We start from the raw sequence: 21322 nt of genomic DNA, 5'->3' as shown, positions 1-21322 counted from the left end.
AAGAAATGGTAGCTTACTCATATCCATCCAGTTTTGAAGGAAGGTTTCTTGTTTCAGGTTTTGGAAAACTATTTTTTCATCAAAATGAGCTCAGAAGGAAAATCTACTTTTTAGAGGACAATTCTTATGAGAAATCAAATCAAACTATGTTGCCTTGCATATTCATCCAGTTTTTAATGTTTCCTTTGTAGAAATGTGTTCCTGGGAGGTTTTGGGAGGAATTGATAGTAAATCCGCTGCTTTTCAATAACCTTTGTTGTTCGTGTCCCACAAGCACCGCTGTGTGCCTTTCTGTGTCTCTATCCCTCTGTGTGTTTGTTTGTTCTGCTGTCTGTGTGAATAATGTGCTTCAGTTTTTCTTCTTGAGTGTATTTGTGTAGCCTGTCCTCTCTCTAGGTTACATGGTGGAGAGGAGGTTGTTTGGCTTAGGCTCCATTTGTTTGGAGACACCTGAAGCTGCTCGACATCCTGGGAGAGGGATTCATCCTCAGTTGCTCTTCCTGAAGTTTCTTCCATTTTCCCCCTCCGTTAAAGGGGTTTTTGTTTGCCCTCTGAAGCGAGGGTCAAAGTACAGATGGTGTTGTATTCTGTATAGATTGTAAAGCCCCCCGAGGCAAATTGTCTTGACATACAAGGAATTTGCTTTAGTGTTTTGGTGCATAACAATACAACTACAAAAGTCAAGAATCATAAATAGAAAATAGAAAGAAATATTACTAGTGGATAATGGCTGATGCCTGAATAATTCAATCTGATAATAAAACGTAACAAGTAAATCTAGTTTGATGCCAGTTCTCAGTTATGTACTGTAAAAAAATAAAGATGTTAGATGTGAGTTATGAGTCATGATGGAAGAAGGAAAACGTCTATGTATCCCTTAACAGTCAATCTCTGTAAACAACAGTGGTGGGAAGTACATTTACTCAGGTATTGTACTTTACTTTAGTATTTCCATTTTCATTGCTACTTATTCTGCTCCACCACAATTCAACAACTATAGTTACTTTTCAGATTAAGACATTACATTGAAAAACATTGATACGCTTTTAAAATACAAATAGTAATTATTAATTGATATTAATTTTAAATATTAAACCAGTGGCTCCCAACCTTTTTGGCTTTTTTACAAAAAAGCCTTTTTGAGGCCCAAATATTACATATTTTATATATATATATAGATATAGATATATTAATATTAATATAACATAATAATATGTAAATAATAAAATAACATAAAATAACATAACATAACATAAAATAACATAACATAACATAAAATAACAACACATAACATAAAATAACATAACATAATAAATATATAGATGCTCCTTAACCAGCTACAACAGTATGCTACTTACACATTGCTGCATCAGTATATATAAAATAAAATAAAATAAAATAATGTAATAACATTAATTTGACACTCATTCACCAGCTACAACAGTAGGTTACTTACACATTGTGTGCATCAGTATCTATAATATACAATAATATACCATACTATATATACTAACTATACTATATTATACTATACATAAATATAATATAATATAATATAATATAATATAATATACTATACTATACTATAATATAATATAATATAATATCATATACTATAATATACTATACTATAATATAATATAATATAATATGCTATAATATAATATAATATAATATAATATAATATAATACAACATAATATAATATAATAATATATAATATAATATAATATAATACAACATAATATAGTAAGATAATATATAATATAATATAACACAACATAATATAGTATGATATAATATAGTATAATAATATATAATATAATATAATATACTAAACTAAACTATAATATAATACAATAATATAATATAAATAATATAATATAATATACTAAACTAAATAATATAATACAATATAATAATATAATATAATATAATATAATATACTAAACTAAACTATAATATAATACAAATAATATAATATAATATAATATAATATAATATATACAATAAAATAATATAATATAATATAATATAATATACTATAATATAATATACTAAACTATAATATAAAATAATATAATATAACATAATATAATATAATGTCACAAGGGCCATTTTACTGCAGACACAGTACTTGTAATGCTTTCAGTAGCTAGCCTCCTATACAGAGTACAGTATAGGCCTATAGGTAGATGGAGCTGTCTGCTGTGTGTCAGGTACAGCTGTGACCTGTAGATGGCATCCTGTTATAATCAACAACAGGCACTAGGGGGTTTCCTGCAGCCAATCACAGATCCGCTTCAACACGACTAATAAAGTTCGCTCTTTTTTTTTCCAGTTTCACATCACTGTTTCAGGGAAACATCGTGTTGCTTTCGGTGCTGAAGATGTGGTTGAACCAACACCAACCAGATCCGGCTCTGTGCATCACACACCGGCTCAAAGTGAGAGACCTGAGCAGAAAGAGCCTGTTGTTGTAAAGGAAGGAAGGAAGAAGAAGAATAAGATGTATCTATGGCGCTTCTCCATCGCCATAACTCTCGGCTTGATGTGGTATTTTTCAGACTGCGGTCGCACAGTCACACAGTACTTTCTGTGCTTTCTCTTTTGTTTTTATACTCCTCTATTATTCGGAAACAGTGGACGAGAGAACAGCACTCAAACTGATGAAGAAACAAAGGAAAAACATCTCCAGGTATTTAATTAACATTGTCTTTTATTGCAGGGGAGAGTTGCTTTTACGAGCACTGTTGCATGAGTTATGTTTTAATAAGTTAAATATGAAATATGTGAGTGTCTGTTGGTTTTTAGATCCCCATTAGCTTTTGCATAGCAGCAGCTATTCTTCCTGGGGTCCACATAGTTTATATGGTGACAATACAAAAATACACATTCACACTACTCATCATACACTAACATAACACAACTGTAAATAAAACAATAACAACTGACACAGTTTAAATAACAAAAACACAAAGAAAATAGAAAATAGAAAGGCTCAGACTGAATCTATCATGATTGAACAGATAAATATCATCATTTAACATTTAACATGGAAAGCCCATAATACCCTTACACACCCAAGAATACTTATTAATAACTAACGTTTCTTCTTAAGTAATGCTCTTTTAGTGTTTTTTAAAAACCACATATAGTATTTTGTTGTGTATTATGATTTGGGAGTGACTTCCATTCTTGCATTGCTCTGTATTTTGCTGTACTTTGACCTGATTTGGTTTTGGATCTTGGTAAGTAAAACAACCTGCAGCAGCAGCATGCCTTGTGGAATAATTGTGTGTATCTGTACTAAAGGAGTCTTTGTTGTTATGACATTCTTAATGAAAACCATCAATGAATACAGCAGTCTATTTCTCACTTCAAACCAAGAGAGACATTTATGCATTTTAATTACATTTGTTCTCCACCCACAAGAAAGAGCTACACGTGCCGCTTTATTCTGGACCAGTTGCAATTTTCTTATATTGCCTAATGAAGTATTGGACCAAACTACTGAGCAATAATCCAGATGAGATAAAAACCAAAGCTTGAATTACTTGTTTAATTGTGAGATGCATTATTAGATCATATGGTGCAGTTTAAACACCCTTATCTGCTTTAATAAGTGAGATAAGTCTGTTAATATTAGGATAATAAGATTGTTAAGGTTATATATATATATATATATAGGCCAATACCTTTTATCAAAGTGTAAGTCAGTAATCTAAGTTGTTCGCTGTGTTTACATGCCAGGTTACACAAATATGAGCTGTAAAAGTAGTCCATTATTGAAGTATTATCATTCATAGCCTGAGGTGCATTTTTGCCCTAAATAGCTTGTTTTCACTTCACATAGCTGAGTGTCACCTTGAGGTCAGCATTTATTGATGTTACAGTTTTTACTCTGCTATTATTCTGATCAATCCCTGGTACTTGACTAAATAGTTTTGTGTTTTCCAGGAGACTATTGAGGGACAGCTGTTTGATGACTTGACAGATGGAGAAAGCAGCCAGCAGTGTGTACCTCTGGAGTCTCGGTATCCACATGTAAAGACGTCTCTACAGCAAGGTGAGGCATGTCCCACACAGGAGAGAAAATGTGTAAACACATCTGTCTTTACAGGCCAGAAACATCTCATGAAGATGTGAGAGAATGTTGGAAAAATCAAGGTCCTGCTCTTGACTTCAGGGTGTTTCGTCAGCAAATTTGACGTTTTGTTTTGACTTGACACAGAATAGAAAAGGACAGTTTTGCATAGACACAGCTGCAGCTAGGTCTCATGTTACATGAGGCGAGGAGGGGCTTTAAGGGGAGGAAGGAAAGGATGGAAAACACACCCTCACAATAGATGGCTCGCATATGGCTGCGATGTGTTAAACAGGAAGTAAGATATGTTGTTATCGTGCCTCATTATCAGCTTCGTGTCTGTTTTGTGCAGCGCTTGTTAAATTGGTTTGTGTTCGGCACAGCTCTGAGCTCAGTTTCTTTGAGAGTAAAAGTGGCTTCAAACATGTGTTTCATGTCATCTACAGTCAGATTTCTCAATGCTTATGTCAGACCTTGAAAGCCACTGAAAAACTGTGGATTTGAGATGGAAAATAAGCTTTTTGCAATGATTTGGCCTTGAAAGCACTCCGTTTTTTCAGTCCTAAATATAGCACTCATATTCAAATGCATGTTTACCCTCTGGAGTCCGGGTTGATTATATGGTTCATTTTTGCCAACTATGCATTCCTTTTTTGTCTTTGCACCTTTTAAACTGTCCTTACCCCACATACATGATATTATTTTATTCAGCACAATCTCAGCTATAAGTCGGACTCCTCATTTTGTCAATTTAACAGTTTACAAAAAAACAGTAACAAACCAGTTTAAAGCTACCAGGAACCCCAAATATGTGAAAAATGACACAGGCTCCTATAGAAATGTAAAACAATGTAAAGTGGTCGTACATTTTGCGATATGCTGAGTATTGCGATAAGATATATTTCGATATATCAGCCCAGTCGCACAGCAGATTGTGAAATAGTCACGAAATTTAACGTATTGATACACATTTTTCTCGCGATGATCAGCACGAAATCAATTCTTATGTAATCCACATAATTAGGAACCGGGAAGTATAAAGAGTGACGAACGCCGCATAGGGAGGAGGTCGAGGTGAATGGGTGGGTTCAAAAACACAGGACTTTCACCGAAGAGACTGCTATTCACGCCCGTGTGACGTAACTTCCGTATTTAAGTTAGGGCACTTCCGGTGTTATTTTGACCCAAACCGCGATTTTTTTCCTAGACCTAACTAAGTAGTTTTATTTTTAAAAGACGGGAGTGGAAATTGACACGTGCATCACGTGTCGCTGGACATTCGTAGGAAAACGCATGAAAAATACGTTGTTGAATGTCATGCTGAGCGTCACGAAAAAAAAGGGAAATTCGTCTCTATGTGCACGAATCAAATAGATTAAATTTGGTGACTATTTCACGAACTGCCGTGAGACTGTGTTGAATATATTGTGATATATAACCTTTTTTCAGCTGCAAAGTATGCAGTTTGTCAACATCTGTTTCATCTAATAAGATACAGTTTTCCCTCTGTTCATCTCAGAGTTTTCATTCACATATCTTGAGGTCAGAGGTCAATGGGACCCCATTTGAAAATGGCCATGCCAGTTTGGAGTGTTAGCGTTCTTCCCGACAAGCTAACATGACGATTCCTCAGGTTGTCTAGTTTCACATAATACCAGGATCTTCTCTCAGTCCGCTACAACCTCTGAGAGACAGAATAGCGGCCAGATTGTTAAGAGGTTAATAGTTAATAAAAGATTGATACTTGACGTCCGTGTATCGATACAATATTGCTACGCAAAATATTGCAATGCTATGCTGTATCGATTTTTCTCCCCACCCCAAGCAGGTGCTAGTAGAACCAGTATTAGAGTAGTGGACAGTAGACAGTAGTACCAGTAGAAGACAGCAGTGAAAACATAAATAAAGGTCTGTACACTGTAGCTCCCTTAGGTGCCATTTATTATTCAGAAGTCTGAAGAAGAGCATTAGCTTGAAACGTCACTTACTTGAGGATGTTGCACCTAAGGGAGCTACAGTGTGTGAACCTTTTTATTTATGTTTAAATTCCTATAGAAATCACTCAAAGTATTATTATAGAACAGTTTCAGGTTGTAAAAAATGTTGTTCCACTATTTATACACACAAATAGAGCTGAAAAATGTAACACATAAAACTATAATACAGTCCATTTGCATGTAAAGTGATTTTATTACAACTCCTTTTGTGCCTTTTTCATTGTAAGTCTATGTGTGCCTGTAAATCACTGAAAATATTAATAATTCACAGTTTTTAATAAAAGTTTTATGGTCTACAGGCATAAATGCAGTGGTGGAGGACGTATTTTAAGATCCTTTACTTCAGTAAAAGTGCTGATACCACACTGAAAAATGATCTGTTACAAGTAAATCATGTTAGTTAAAGTATACAAGAATAATCAGGAAAATGTAGTTAAAGAAAAGAAAGTACAATAGGTAAAAAGTACTCGATGCAGGAAAAAAAACGTTCCTAAACTTCAAATTAGGGCTGTCAAAGTTAACGCGATAATGACGCGTTAACGCAAATTTGTTTCAACGGCAATAATTTCTAATGCAACTTGAAGATATTAGCTTGTCACTCCAAACTTACGCTAAATTTTGGTGAGGAAAAACTGGCATGGCCATTTTCAAAGGGGTCCCTTGACCTCTGACCTCAAGTTATGTGAATGAAAATGGGTTCTATGGGTACCCACGAGTCTCCCCTTTACAGACATGCCCACTTCATGATAATCACATGCAGTTTGGGGCAAGTCATAGTCAAGTCAGAACACTGACACACTGACAGCTGTCGTTGCCTGATGGGCTTCAGTTTGCCATGTTATGATATGAGTATATTTTTCACGCCAAGGCCAAGGGCCTTGAAAGAGGATTTGTTTTCACTGGCGTTGGTTTGTTTATTTGTCTGTTTGTCTGTCTGTCTGTCTGTCTGTCTGTTAGCAGGATTACTCCAAAAGTTCGCAAAGGATCTTGAATGAACTTTTTGTATAGCACAAGAACAATCCATTCGATTCTGGTGGCGATCCGGATCATGATCCAGATTCAGGAATTTTTTAAAGGATTTCCGATCAGCCCTGAGCATTAAGACCCACAGGGTTAAAACACATGTGCAGTGTAATTGATGACACGTTGATGACGCATGACCCCGCCTCCTTCTTCGAGCAGAGAGATACGTGTGCTGGATGTGTGGCGAGACACCGAGGTGCGGCGGGAGCTGCTGGCTGTCCGCAGTGGACCAAGAGAAAAGCGTTAGATGACGGGATGAGGAGACAACGTAGTGTAACGTTATACAGACATAACAAGGCTGCTGAATGAGAGAGGCATCAGCTGATACGTTAAACGGAAAACACCGTGTTAATAATAAGCCAACCACCTCACGGTACCGCCAGCTGTGATCTGTGATCTGTGATCTGTGATCTGGCACCTTGGCGGACGGTCTGCGCTCTCCGATAGCCATTTCTAGTTGTCATTTTTTTGTGTTGTTAATTGATTTACAATAATGATATAAACATACATTTTGCATAAACAAGCATGCATACATACAAGCATGTATTTTGCCCACTCCAATGTGATAAGAGTATTAAATACTGACAAAATCTCCCTTTAAGGTACATTTTGAACAGGTACAAAATGTGCGATTAATTTGCGAATAATCGTAAATTCGTCCATAAAATATTTAATCGATTGACAGCCCAACTTAAAACGATTAAAATGGAGGGAAAATCAGCAATCTACACATTTGTTGAAGCTGGAAACCATACATTTTTTTTGTAATTTTGCACAAAAAATTACTTTGGCTGTACTTTTATAACCTGATGTGTGATTTTAAATTATAACAAAACATCATATTTAATAAACTCTTTCATATTTTTTGTGTAAAAATCTTAATCTGTAGAGTAACTAAAGCTGTCAGATAAATGTAGTAAAGCAAAAAGAACAATATTTGCCTCTGAGATGTAGTGGAGTACAAGTGTAAAGTAGCATAAAATACTTGAGTGAAGTACATCAAAATTGAAATTAATTACAGTACTTGAGTAAATGTACATTTCCGCCACTGCATAAATGAGATACTGTAGCACTTGCAGCTGGGTCTCTCAAGCTATTCCTTATCTGATATGTAAATAACGTTATGTTGCTGTACATAAATGATGCTCTCCAGAGTTCAGAGGGAAATCCCTGTCATGGATATTTGTGCTGAGTGTTGAATGAATAGTTTGGACAGGAGTTCAGAATAAAGTTAAAAAAACAGAGCTTGAATTTAAAGTCTCTGCAGTCTTTCGAGTCTGATATTCAGCAGGCGAGTGTGGAGTTTGGTGTTAATGTGAATGTTCCTTTGTGACTGCCTGTCCTCAGTGTTCGAGTGCGCCTACGCCCAGCTGGTCCTGCCGTGTACTGCGTTCCCGAGACGTTCCGGGCGAGCACCCAGCCTCTGCAACCAGGTGCTCAGCAGGAGGTCGACTTTGTAATCGACCGGATCATTGAGAGAGCCAGAGACTTTGATGTCTGCCAGGCAGCGTTGGCTCCGTTCGTATTTTAACCCAGCACTTACATAATGCGAAACAGCCTGACAGGTGAGACTTACACTAAGAATAATGCTGCGTCAGTTACTTCTTTGCACCTCAGTAATGTCTCTATAAATACCTCCATATCTTTTATCACCTATGAATAATTGACCTCTTACTTTTTACAAGATCATACCTGCAGTGACATCCTTATGGTGTTGCTATGCTGAATGGTCGTTTTCAAGTTTAGATCAAGATATTGTCAGATAAACATCTATAATCCACTCACTGTTTTAATCACCTTTCTGTTTCAGAGAGCTCCCTGTTCAGCTCCAGAGCCGAGGAGATCGCAGTCCTCCGAGAGTTTTTGACGCTCTAGTACGTAACCTTTTCCCCGAAGCGCTCTGGGGCGAGAAGTCAACCGCTCGCTGTGCCTTAAATGGAGATTGTTGCCTTAAAGGGTCAGAAAAGCATTTAAATTCCTCTCTGCAGGAATACACTCTTACATAAGGGCTAAGCTCCCAGACACTTCTTTTACAAGTGTGAATCGTATGTAATCCCTTATTTGTCAGTGGCATTGTAGAGCTTTAGGACATGAATTTTGGGGCTGCATAAAAGGAAGGCGCACTTCCGCAGTGATTTTGCCAATTCCCTTTTAGGGTTTTGTCAGATGTTTTTTTTAGTAACCGATAAAATGTCTATCTCGTGGGAGTCTTGCTGTGCACTGGGCTTTTGCAATTATGCAATGTAGCTCAGTTAAAATAAGTGATTTTTTACAGCTGTAGTTAAAACATTATCTGCATGTCCTCATCTCTGGCAGCTCATTTCTAACTAAAACAGTTTGTGCATAGATGCATAATTGAGCGTTTTCAATAATTTGGAACAGTTGGCAAATTATACAGAGCTTTGCTTTCACACTAAAAATGATGATCCGATTTTGCCTAATATTGTGATATATATTTTACCGCTTATTCTCAACTACACAAGACGTTAGAAGTTTAAAGAAATGTTTCAAACGGGCTGATATTCCAAAGTTAAAGTGATATTTTGACATTTTGGGAAATACAAGTATTCGCTTTCTTGTACAGATTAAACAAACAAGATCGTGTAAATTAGTGAGCTCAATAGGTGCTGGTAGGTGGACTTTGTCATCTTTGGACAGAGACCAGCTGTTTCCTGTCTGAATTCTATGCTAAGCTAACTGGCTGCGGCTAACTCGGGGCAAGAAAGCAAATTAGCATATTTTGGATAACGTTAATCTATTCCTTTTAAAACTTACCATGGAGGAAGCTATTATTACTGTCTGTGCAGCTGTTTTAAGTGGAGACACTACAGGCAAAAACATAGTTTTCTTCATTGCACTGGTTCAATTTGAGATTTTGAGCTAATTTGTTTCCATACATGTCTTCTTTCAGACTAGTGGAAAGAAACCATCCAAAATACACATTAAGGTGTTTATATTAGTCAATCAATTAAAAATATTTAATCGCAATGAATCGCATGATTGTCTAAAGTTATCTGTGATAATCACACATTTTTTTTTGTCAAGTATTTAATACTCTTATCACCATGGGAGGTGGACAAATATGCTTGCTTTATGCAAATATACATATATATTATTATTGGAACTCTATTTACCAACACAAACAATGAGAAATATTGTCAGAAACCCTCCCACAGGTACGCATTAGCATAAAAAATATGCTCAAATCATAACATGGCAAACTGCAGCCCAACAAGCAACAACAGCTGTCAGTGTGTCAGTGTGCTGACTTGACTATGACTTGCCCCAAAATGGCATGTAATTATTATAAAGTGGGCATGTCTGTAAAGGGGAGACTTGTGGGTACCATAGAACCCATTTCATTCACATATCTTGAAGTTCAGAGGTCAAGGGACTTTTTCTCGCCAAAATGTAGCATAAGTTTGCAGCGTTATTTAACCTCCTTCAGGACAAGCTAGTATGTATGTATACATAGATGTATACATACATACATACCATGGTTGGTACCAAATAGATTCTTAGTTTTTTTTTTAAGATATCTTCACTCTGGCTTTAAAACTGAGCACGCTACAACCTAAAAAACGCAAAGTGGCGTTAATGCATTATAGAAAATTAGTGGCGTTAAAACAAAATTTGCGATAACGCGTTATTACTGCATTAACTTTTACATGCCTAGTGTTACTTTTACTACACTTTGTCTATTTGCATCTGTAATTTCTCCTACATTTCTCCTAGCATTAGATAATGCCTCATTTGCATATTTAAATATGAAATTCCAGTAATCAACCTGGAAAGTTTCATGATGATATATTTTTTACCCTATTCAGCTGGGATGTCTACCTTAAGTGGATTCAAAACGTGACTCATTACCATCCAATAATATGTGAAATGGAATAATGTGCCTCCTGATTTAGTATGTGTTTATGTCATGACAAACAGAGCTGTGGGATCAGTGTTTTGGCTGTGTCCTTCAGGTTTGGGCCAGTTGGTGACATGGCTGTCGGACCCCGACAACCTGAACCAGCTGGTGGTGAGCCAGCTGGACAGCGTGACCCCAAAGGCTCCGAGGAGGAGCTGTGTGGATCAGACCCGGATCAAACCCTCTCTGGCTTCACAGGAGGGCGAGGGCGAAGGCAGCGAAGTGTGAGTGGCTGTCATCTCTTATGCCCTGCTGGCTTGACCTAGACACAGTGAGCTCAAAGCAACGGCTGCAAGAGACACCTTCTGTGTTTGAAATTGGAATGACCTGGATTTATTTGGTGGCTTTTTTTTATTTTCTAGGAGCTTGGAGGGAGCGGGGATTTCAACCAGCACCAGGGTCAAGGCCAAAAGGAAAGGTGTGTTATGTAATCAAAGGATTAATTCTTCGACTCAAACCTTCAGCTTGTGGAGCGTTGAAAACATTTCAGATGAGCTTAATGGAGACTTGAGAGAGGCAGATGGAGAGTAGTTTGTGGGTGTTAAGAGAATAGAGGCCTGTGCTTGTATAACGTCTTTAACAACAGTTTGATGAACTAGCAATGTGTTGTCAGTACGTGACATCATAATTTTCTATACCAGCCAGCCTTATCAGTGCATAATTAATCCCCTGTTTCTTGTTTGTTTGTTTGTTAGTACAGACAATTACACAAAAGGCAAGCTGAATGCCAAATCATTTCTGTGTTATCTTCAAGCTGCTTCTGTCTCTTTGTATTGCAAACAATCCAACAGTAATGATGGCTAAATAAGAACTGATTATGCCACATGATAATGAACCCAGCAAAATGACAAATATGGGTATTTACTGTAATGATCACATCATATATATTCTGAAAAATAACCATAATGTGTCATAATCTGAGAATTATTTACATCTGATGGGATATATTAATTCATTATTAGGCTATCCACATTGATTAAGTGTGCGTGCTATCATGCTTACAGTGCTTTACATGCTAATTAAATGTTGATTTTATATCTGGTGAATAGTCTTTTTCTCACCACATTTCCAACTATAGTGATGCTCAGAAGTTGCTTCACTTCATCACAATGCAGAAAAAAGAATGCAGATTTACAGTCAACGTGTTGTTAAGGAAGACTGCATCGCTATTCTCTCCATGTTCAATACTCAGTATATCAGACAGGGACGTTTCTTCGGTGCTGATGTGGGTGTGCACAAGTAAAAGCTATAAGAGAAATAAACAAACAAAAAATCACAACATCAAATGTGGAATTGTCTTGACTTTTTAATATGTGGTTTGTTGTAGTTTTCTTTTTTTTAATTACTTTAGTCTTTTATTGCTTTTATACATACGCAAATAGAGTGCTACAGGAATGAGGCGGTTGCTAACAAGTGGCTAAATGAGACTACTAAACGTCATCTTGTTGTGTATATTCGCGCTCATGCGACCGTGGTGTAGTTTGTTACATTAACTTTTTTACTCCTAGTGATTGAATTCACACTTCAAAAGTGATAAAAGTGGTTGTTCATTGTGGAGATATCTTGCTAAACAAAACGGTATAAGTATCATAAACGTTGGTTTGCCACAGAGCTTATTCTTCTGCAATAATCAAAAACCCAATAGAAAAATCCCGTTGGCTTTTTGTGGAGGAAACCAGTGCGATGCTAACCTCATGGTTGGCCTCGAAAACACGTCATCCCTGGAGCACTCTGTAAACAAAAATATAATATTGAAAACTTACAACTGCAAAGATGAGTTTACAGTTTACAACTAGTGACGCCGTATACAGTACTATGCTCTTATTAAACTTTTATACAATAATTTACTTTATTGTCAGTACACGTATACAGTGTCTATGTCTTTATTTCTAAACCTAATCCATTTTCCCCATTTTCTGTTAAACTCATCTTCTTTCAAGTCATTTTTTTCATCACAAATACTTCCTGTACTGTATATAACCAGTTTCTTGTAATGGCTTTCCTGCTCGCTGGTAGTAGGATTTTTACCAAGTAATTATCTTCCTTCAGCACCACTTTAGTTATATTGCCCAGGTATAAAATGGAACATTTCTCGGAGATTGCATATCCTAATATTTTGTTTCAAAACTGAATTCATTCTGTCCCAGATTGGATATATTTTTTAGATATGTGCATGATTCACATCTGTAAGACCACTCTAGCATGTTTGTGCCTTAGAAATTGTTTGCTTTTTTATATTAAACGTAATAAAGAATCAAATTAAAATGTTTCCAATTAAATTCTCTACATTTATGTGAATTATGGATGTCGGTTGTTTTCATTTTCAGCCAACAAGTTAAAAGAAGGATGGTCTAAATTTGTGGACAAGATGAAGTCTAAGAAGGCCAAGAAGAAGAAGATGAAAAAGATGGAGCAGGACCTGGTGCTGAGGATTATGGCGATCCAGGAGACGTGTCCGAGGACAATGTCAGCAGCAGGGAGGGCTCCGTTTACAGCCAGCAGGACCGACAGGTGAGTCTGCTGCAGAAAAAACCCCAATACATTAACTGCCAAGATGAACAATTCGAGAAAACATGACAGATCATTGTCGCTTTTCTCGGCCAAACACCATTTAGGAGGACAGTGATCTGGAGAACTACCTGACAAGCGTCCAAGAGGACATGAGGAATTCAAGCTGTCGTATGAGATGTGGTGCGTTGGGCCGCTGGGCTGTCAGCATCCTCATGTGAGTTATAAATATCAGTGACACTGTGGATTGTCCTGGAGGCTTGTTATCTGCCTGCTTGAGGCTCTGGAGAAGCTTGTCCTTGGATGGTTTATGTTACTGTAACACTGTGTTGTAGGCCGACTGGGAGGATGAGGAGCTGATCTTTAAAGTTTCACCTGGAGGAGATGGGCAGCCCTGAAAACCTGCAGTGGGACATTAGGAAGACCTATATGGATGTGATATACTTCCGCAACAGATGGCAGGTAAAAGGCAGATGTTTTTTGTTTTTTTTTCTCAGCTTTTAACTGATCAATCACCTCTGACATACGCTCAGTTGTCAGTTTAGTCAGGTACACCCAGTTAAAACTAATTCAGTCCTACAATAAATCATTTGTTGTTGGTGCCGTTGAATTGTATTGTGTACTGACAGGTGTTCTATTATTTTGTACATCCCATTAATTTCAATAAGGGTAGGCTAAATAACAGAAACACTGTATAGAATAATAATAATAATAATAAACTTTATTTGTTATAGCACCTTTCATACAAGAAATGCAGCTCAAAGTGCTTAACAATAAAGACAAAATTAGATGCACTTGTGCTTCACATGAAAATGAACATAAAAACAATAAGATGGAAAATAAAACCAGAAAGAAAAATATAAAAGATAAAATTAGTGACCCAAACAATCTGCTAACCAGCAAACTGTGGGTTCCTCACTCTACATCAGTGACCTAAACAATTGCTAAACATTAACTGCAATAATGTAATGCAGTAGAGTTCAACAGCACCACAAACTACAGCCTCCAAAATGATCATAAAGTTGAATCAACACCTCCTTTTAAAACAGTTTCAGCAACAAAAACATTATAAGCTTCATGGAGGTAGCATTTACTGCACGACGGTTGTATTAGACTGTATTAGTTTTAGCTAGTTTGCTTTATAAACTAGCAACTGAGTATAAAGTCTGCATACTGTAAGTGAAATCAAATGTAGTTTGCTGTGTTGCAACATGAAGTAAAGGCAGTAATTGAGAAAGGGCTTGCTGCATACCAAAAAACTCAGCTGTAGACCAACTGGTATTTATTTTTAAAAAATTCTGAAAGTAGAAAAGTGACATCATTCTTAATTAGACTCGTTTGTCATTGACCAAACCACCGTGATGCATAAGAGAGATTATGATTATGATGAGATTATATATTGACATTATTGTATTTTATTATTATCGGAACATTTAATTATAGTCGCTGTTTCAGCTTGTCTCTGCCTGCTGAACAGATTAGAAAAATACTTGTCAGGATGACGTGAGTGAGGGAGGGAGGGTGGGACTGAATGAGAAGAGGCAAGGTGTCCTCCTCAGATCAAATGTCCATTTAAAGGAGAGGTTTCACATTTTTTTAAACCGATACTCACATGTTCATATGTACATTTGAAAACGTTTTTTTTGGTCCGTTTAATCATTCTCCTCTCCATACTTGTCCATACAGAAATTACCTACTTGTACAATTCCAAAGCTTTGCACTAAAAAGACTATAAAATTGGAAGATACCTTTATGATTTTTCTAACTGAGATGAGTGAAGCTTCATATTTTCTCCAGCTGGACTTCAGAATGTATTTTTACTGAAAAACTGTGGATTTTCGCATTAGAAAGGAGTCTTTTCAGGGTTAGGAGGAGCAATTACAGTAACCAAAAACAATTCAATGTACATTCGAATATGGAGAAGAATAAAAAAGTAACCCTATCCTTAAGGGAGTTGGGGTGGGAACAGTGTGGACAACAGAGTTAAAAAATAAAATAAATAATAGCAGTACAATACGGTACAAATAATACTAGTCCCATGTGAATAGGGCTTTAGGTGTAGTTTGCTGCAATATTTTTGACGTGTGATACATTTTACAGGCTATGTATGTGTGTGTTTTTTCCCTTTTGAAAAAACAATAAAAAAAGGAAACAAAAGAAGGTTTGGTTGTCAGGATTTTTTTTCCTTTGACTTGAGAGAAAAGAGTTGTGTTTACTGTCTATTCAGCCGGAGGGCTGGAAGCATTGTTGTGAAAACAAACCACAACTTTGAGTCTGGAATTCAACTTGCAGTCATGAGGGATACATTTTTAAAACTTTTGCCAGATGTCAAAAACAGTGAGGTTGACAAAGCTCGGTTCAGTCTTCTTGTCATAAAAACAATCTTTTTTTTGTGCCTTTTTTCAGGATTCGACCAGCCTGCCCGCAGTCCCGGTGCTGGAGGAGTCGGAGGTCAACGATGAGGTCACAGAAGAAGGCAGAGTATCAGTGGAACACTTCCTGCAGGTAAAAGAAACCAGAAAAACTACATTGACATGCTGACAGATAAACACTACAATCACAATCATCATGACTCAATATTTTGTTGTTTTCTTTTTCCAGGAGTTAGTTTCTGATAATCTGATGGGCCACACTCAACCGGTTTTTCCAGTTCCTCTGCCCACTTGACAAACTGCTGAATGAGGAAGAACATTATGGAGGCGTTGTGGGGCCTCCTGAGCGGCTTGGCTTACTTCCTGACTCCAGGTCAAGAGGAAGACGAGGTATACTCTCACGTCTTCTTTTCTTCAAGTCGACATCTTAAAGAACAATTCAACCTGGGACTTACTTTGGTACTTTTGACATTCATATCTATCTGTAATAGTAAGATTGTGCTCACCAAGCAAATATCTGAAATCTGTGAATGGTAAAATGTTGTCTGATAGAACAAGAACACAGTGAGACGATAAGACAGCGTTTACACAAACTCCCAGGAGAGAGGAAAAAAAAAATGAATGGTAAAATCATTACTCAAACTGTGTAAACATCCTTCAGTTTAAAGAAACTGGTTCAACTTTGACCTACTTCCCATGGTTGTGTACACATAACAGTTTTCCTGTGCAGTACGGGATTATTACCAACGTCACTGACTTTTGGTTTTTACTCCAAATAAATTTGGATAAAATGTTAATAGTGTTAATTAAACTATGGACATAAGACCCAAGTTGTAAAAAACTGGGGTTGAGGATATCCTGACTCAACGTATCCTCATACAACGGTTCGTATGATTGCTTACCAAAAGTTATTCCTCATTTTTCGTGCGTTTTCCTACAAATGTCCAGCAACACGTGACGCATGTGTCAATTTCCGCTCCAGTCATTTCAAAATAAAATTATTCAGGTTTAGGAAAATATCGACTTGGTTAGGTTTAGGCAACAAAACTACATAGTTAGGTTTAGGAAAAGATCGTGGTTTAGGTTAAAGTAACACTGGAAGTGGCGTAACATAAATACAGAAGTTACGTGACTTCTGGTTTCACACGGGACACGAACACCGGTCTCCTGGGCGATCGTTTGGTGTTTTTTGACCCAGCCGTCCACCCCAACCTCCATATGCAGCGTTTTGTAGTTTTTTTTTAATGCTTCTTGGATCACCCACAGTTGGATTATATACAAATTGATTTCATGGGATATATAAAATTACAGTACATTACTTTTTCGTAGGTATTGTGTATGTATGTATGAGAACAGCCTGTCTGACTGGCTGGTATGAGTCAAGCACCAAAAACAATGCATCCTACATTTCCCATAATGCAACTTGATAGCATCTTTAATTAGACCCTGACTGCATGATAAATATCTTTCATCACCTGTTTGTAACACAGGCTTTCTGTTAAAAATGTGAAGTTTCAAGCTGACATCACTGTGCTGTGTAGTACTTGTACATTTTAAATTGAACTCCATGTGTGAAATCGTTGGAGTTCCCCTTTTTAAAACTGTCTTACTGAAGCGATATACATATATGGATTAGTTTAGCTGCTGGTGTCTTCCTCTCTGTAGCATAAGGGCCGCTGCCTCAGGGTCAGCTGTCACAACCTGATTGCTTTGTTTTCCTCTGCAGAGCTCCAGCCCGCAGACAGAAGCCCCAAAAGAAATCATAACACCGTGTCTACATCCAGAATCGACAGCTCTGCTTTTAGAAAACCAGGAGGCCAGTGATGTTCCCGGCGCTTCAATCCCGACTATTGTTATCTCCCACCATGATCCTTCATCTGAACTGCCCAAGGAAGCAGAAACAGAAAAGGAGCCGCAGTCTGCTGAAAACTCTGACTCTTCAAACGAAAACTGTTCCCAAGACAAAACAGAGGACTCTGATAATCCCTTAACCTCTCACTTTAAAATGATTTTCAGAGGACTGAGTCGAACCAGGTCACAAGAGTCTCTGGTATCGACAAAAACCAGCAGTGACGAAGACCTGCTTGAGTCAGACTCCTTGCCACACAGCAGCCAGAATGGAGGCGTGCTGGGGGACAGCGCAGAGGGCCCGTCGTGGCTTCATTTCAGCACAAGGTCGATTAAAAAGGAGAAAATATGTTTCAGGATGTCGAGTGGAGTCAACAAGGCTAAAGGGAAGGATCAGGGCACCTCAACAAGAGGGTTGGACTCCCGGTGTCAGAGGAGCCAAGTCAACTGGGAGCAGCTGGAGGCAACCAAAGCCATGTTTGATCTGCTCAAAGAAATATCTGGTTTGTTCAGTGTCCTAACTATCTTTCTCAGCATTAAGAGCTTCAATGTTTTTGTCTGCTGTTGGCCTTTTTTATAGCATACTGCAGCTTTTTGATTAATGGATTTTTCCTGAAATCTAGACAGCCAGTTATTTCAGTTCATTTCAGCACAATAAGAAAATCAGCCTGTAGAGGCCTGCCTCTTGCCTGACAAAACGAATCCTTTACAGTGAACATTTAGTCTGCTTTATTAATCATCATGTGGTATTTTAAGGTGAAATTATGGACTGTTATTATAAGTCTTTGGGTGGTGCATTCGTGAGCTTGTGATGAGCTCCGACAATCCGGGTTTGACAGCCAAATAGCAGAAGACGGCAATAAGCAAACATTGTTGTGATGAAAAGGATAATCATACATATTGTTGTTAGTATCTAAGATACTAAAATTAATCAAAGGTTTGATGTTTGCTTTACAAATGATTCACAACTCATCCAAGAAGCTTCATCAGGAGCATTTCTCTGTTACCGTGAAACAATAATACAACCTCGACAAAAAAATAGCAATGTTTATTGTGATGAATTATCTATCTAGCTAGATATCTCAAGCAAACTTCAAACCTATAATAGCTTTTCACATTGTACTGAAATAAACAGAAACCAGTGGCCCAATGGAAGGTAGGAAGAAAGTGCAGCCTAAACTACAGTCTAAACTAATCTAGAAAATAGTTAGTAGTCATGTTAACCTGCATTAATCCGTATTTTTACTGACTAACTACTACTTATACTGACATTGAATGGAATTACTCTGTTATATGAAAAGGTATCTAATAGCGCCCAAATTACAGAGAATTAACAAGCCAGGTAAAGTCAATTTGATCTATATAGTCAATTGATTTGCCTCTGAGGTAGAGGGCAAGACGGAGAGCTTCACAATCTGTACAAGATATAACACCCTCTTTTGTTAGACCCTTGATTTGGATGAGGAAAACACATTAATACCCAACTCTGCAGCTACAGAGCTTTATAACCTTTTTAGCTTTAGTTTGCAAAAACACAGATATGGTCCTTTGCAGGGATGTCTTCTTGAAGATAAACCTAATACTCTGTCTGTCTTAACAGGAAACTCCATCCTCATAAACATATTTGATGCCATTTTGAAACCTGTTATGCCCATCTTGAAAAAGTAAGTTTGGTGCTGACTTCCAAACCTTTATAGAGTCCCTTTTATAAAGCACTTGGATCTTATTCTATGAGTGACTTCTTGTTGTATTGTTCTCCAGAAAAGTGAACTCTTTTCTGAACAAGATGAACCCGACAGAGGTGCAGATGGCCGGGTACATCGACACCCTGCGTGACAAACAGTGGCCAGATTTTCAACCGACACCGCCTCCTCCTCCTCGCTCTGACGAGGAGAAGAACGAGACCAGGGAGAGAGCACACAGCCTAATCAACGCCAGATGTAGGTGACCCCTCCCTGCTCCAGTATGAAATATCTAGTCATTTTTGGCGGTTGAGAATCCATCTAAATGAATTTTCCCTGTAGATTCAAACTATCTGATCCTGAAGAAGACGGACATGGAGTCTGTTTTTAATCTTTTCCAGGACAGTGAAGAAAACAAAACGCTGGTCTATGTGAGTATCTCAATGTTTACTTTCTGTCACCATCACCATATCTAATTTTTTGGTTTTATTCAATATAGCACATAAATCTTGTCCTGATTTTGTTTCCTTCATAACAGATGCTCCTGTCATTCCTATTGAGGGAGTTTTTTCCCAACGAGCATTCCCTAAATGTGAGCGCCGCCGCCCTCCAGAAAGTGACCAACTCCACCAACTGATCTGTGAATCCTTAATTGTGTTTTTAATGGTAGTTTTTTTACATTTTTTTTTTATTTAGAATATCAAATTATTTATTAAACATCTTAAAATGCCTTCAAATATTTGTGACAATTTCTGTATCACCGTCTGTAACACTCCTCTCTGTCGTTTTTACCTCAAACATTTCAAATGTACTGTGAACATTTTGTGAATTTCCTATGGTTTTTATTTTGTATAGTTGAACTTTGTGATTAACCCTGACTTAAATGTGTGTGAAATCAGAAACATTCTTTGCATATTGTACTTTTATTGTAAAACTCAGAGTTTAAAGTAAACATTATTGAATATTTACACTTTGAATATCACCACTTCATGTTTAATGTAAAAGAATTTAAATTTCTAAAATGTTTTGTGTCACTTTGAGCACTTTTGTATGGTGTTTGTTTTCTGATTAATTTGCCTTTCTGATTACGTTTTATATAACAGAAACATCCCACAATCACCTAAATCTGTCAAAGTGGACAGTACCACTATCAAAGAAACTGTTCAAGTAAATAACTTGAATTTATTTCAAATAAAATATTTTAATAAAGTTATTTTTCAGTTATATTTCTGGCTTCATGTATTTAAGTGAGTTTAAACTCTGATAAATATTGTATATATAGCCGTACATATAAGATGTAAATTAGTTGCTGATGCCAGCAGCTTATTTGCTCTGAAGCAATATTTGAGTAAAATATATTTCCGATGAGTTAAACGAGTTTGTCCACAGAAGGAAACCCCAGCCGTAGGTGAAGTGTGATATGTATTAAAATAATTACTTTAATAAAAATACCAGACTAGATTACTAATGTCTTGGTAATGTGCAGGCGCTCACATTTTTCTACTGGATTAAACTACAATCAAATACATTTTTAGAAGAATACAAATTATGCTGCCATGTTTCTATAACTCTTAGTGGACATGCTGTCTCGAATGCTCATGCTATTTCAATATGGAAGTGTAACAATTAATCACAGGATTATTCTGGTCCAGGTCACAGGAGGGAGATTATCACAATGACCTATTTAGAAAACGTCCATGTGCAGGTGAGCATTTAGTCTGTGCTTTACAACCTCTTAAACTGTGCCAGACTTAAGCCTCTACTCGTTTATTTTATGTTGGCTAATCATTGTTCAAACCCACTGAATTTGAGAGTTAAAGTTCATTCTTGACCTTGTGAACAGCAGTTGAGAAAACAAGCTCACCACAAGGTCCATTTAGTACCTAT

General features: G+C 37.0%; 1 protein-coding gene across 3 annotated transcripts; it reads left to right on the top strand.

Moving 5' to 3' along the window:
• The first annotated feature begins 2290 nt into the window (after window positions 1-2290).
• si:rp71-46j2.7 lies at window positions 2291-20661 on the top strand. Of its 3 annotated transcripts, XR_005208288.1 has the most exons (12): window positions 2291-2697; window positions 3960-4068; window positions 8454-8671; window positions 8917-9063; window positions 11081-11249; window positions 11388-11443; window positions 13353-13536; window positions 13640-13750; window positions 13869-13995; window positions 15940-16038; window positions 16135-16295; window positions 17632-17793. XR_005208288.1 is itself a non-coding variant. In XM_037780878.1 (8 exons), exons 3-8 carry the CDS (start codon window positions 16212-16214, stop codon window positions 20070-20072), a joined length of 1140 nt encoding a protein of 379 aa, XP_037636806.1. In that variant the 5' UTR covers window positions 13946-13995; window positions 15940-16038; window positions 16135-16211; the 3' UTR covers window positions 20073-20661. The 3 variants fall into 3 exon arrangements, 2 of the variants coding, with proteins under 2 accessions (XP_037636806.1, XP_037636805.1); XM_037780878.1 differs by lacking the exons at window positions 2291-2697; window positions 3960-4068; window positions 8454-8671; ... (3 more) ...; window positions 13353-13536; window positions 13640-13750 and adding exons at window positions 19354-19417; window positions 19515-19693; window positions 19778-19866; window positions 19974-20661 and having other exon boundaries at window positions 13946-13995; window positions 17632-18256; XM_037780877.1 differs by lacking the exons at window positions 2291-2697; window positions 3960-4068; window positions 8454-8671; ... (3 more) ...; window positions 13353-13536; window positions 13640-13750 and adding exons at window positions 19354-19417; window positions 19515-19693; window positions 19778-19866; window positions 19974-20661 and having other exon boundaries at window positions 13946-13995; window positions 16135-16364; window positions 17632-18256.
• The last annotated feature ends 661 nt before the right edge of the window (window positions 20662-21322 follow it).

This window comes from Sebastes umbrosus, chromosome 9, assembly GCF_015220745.1.
Source record: "Sebastes umbrosus isolate fSebUmb1 chromosome 9, fSebUmb1.pri, whole genome shotgun sequence".
NCBI lineage: Eukaryota > Metazoa > Chordata > Actinopteri > Perciformes > Sebastidae > Sebastes > Sebastes umbrosus.
The sequence above is the reverse complement of the archived record's forward strand: the minus strand, read 5'-3'. Positions and strand labels throughout refer to the sequence as shown.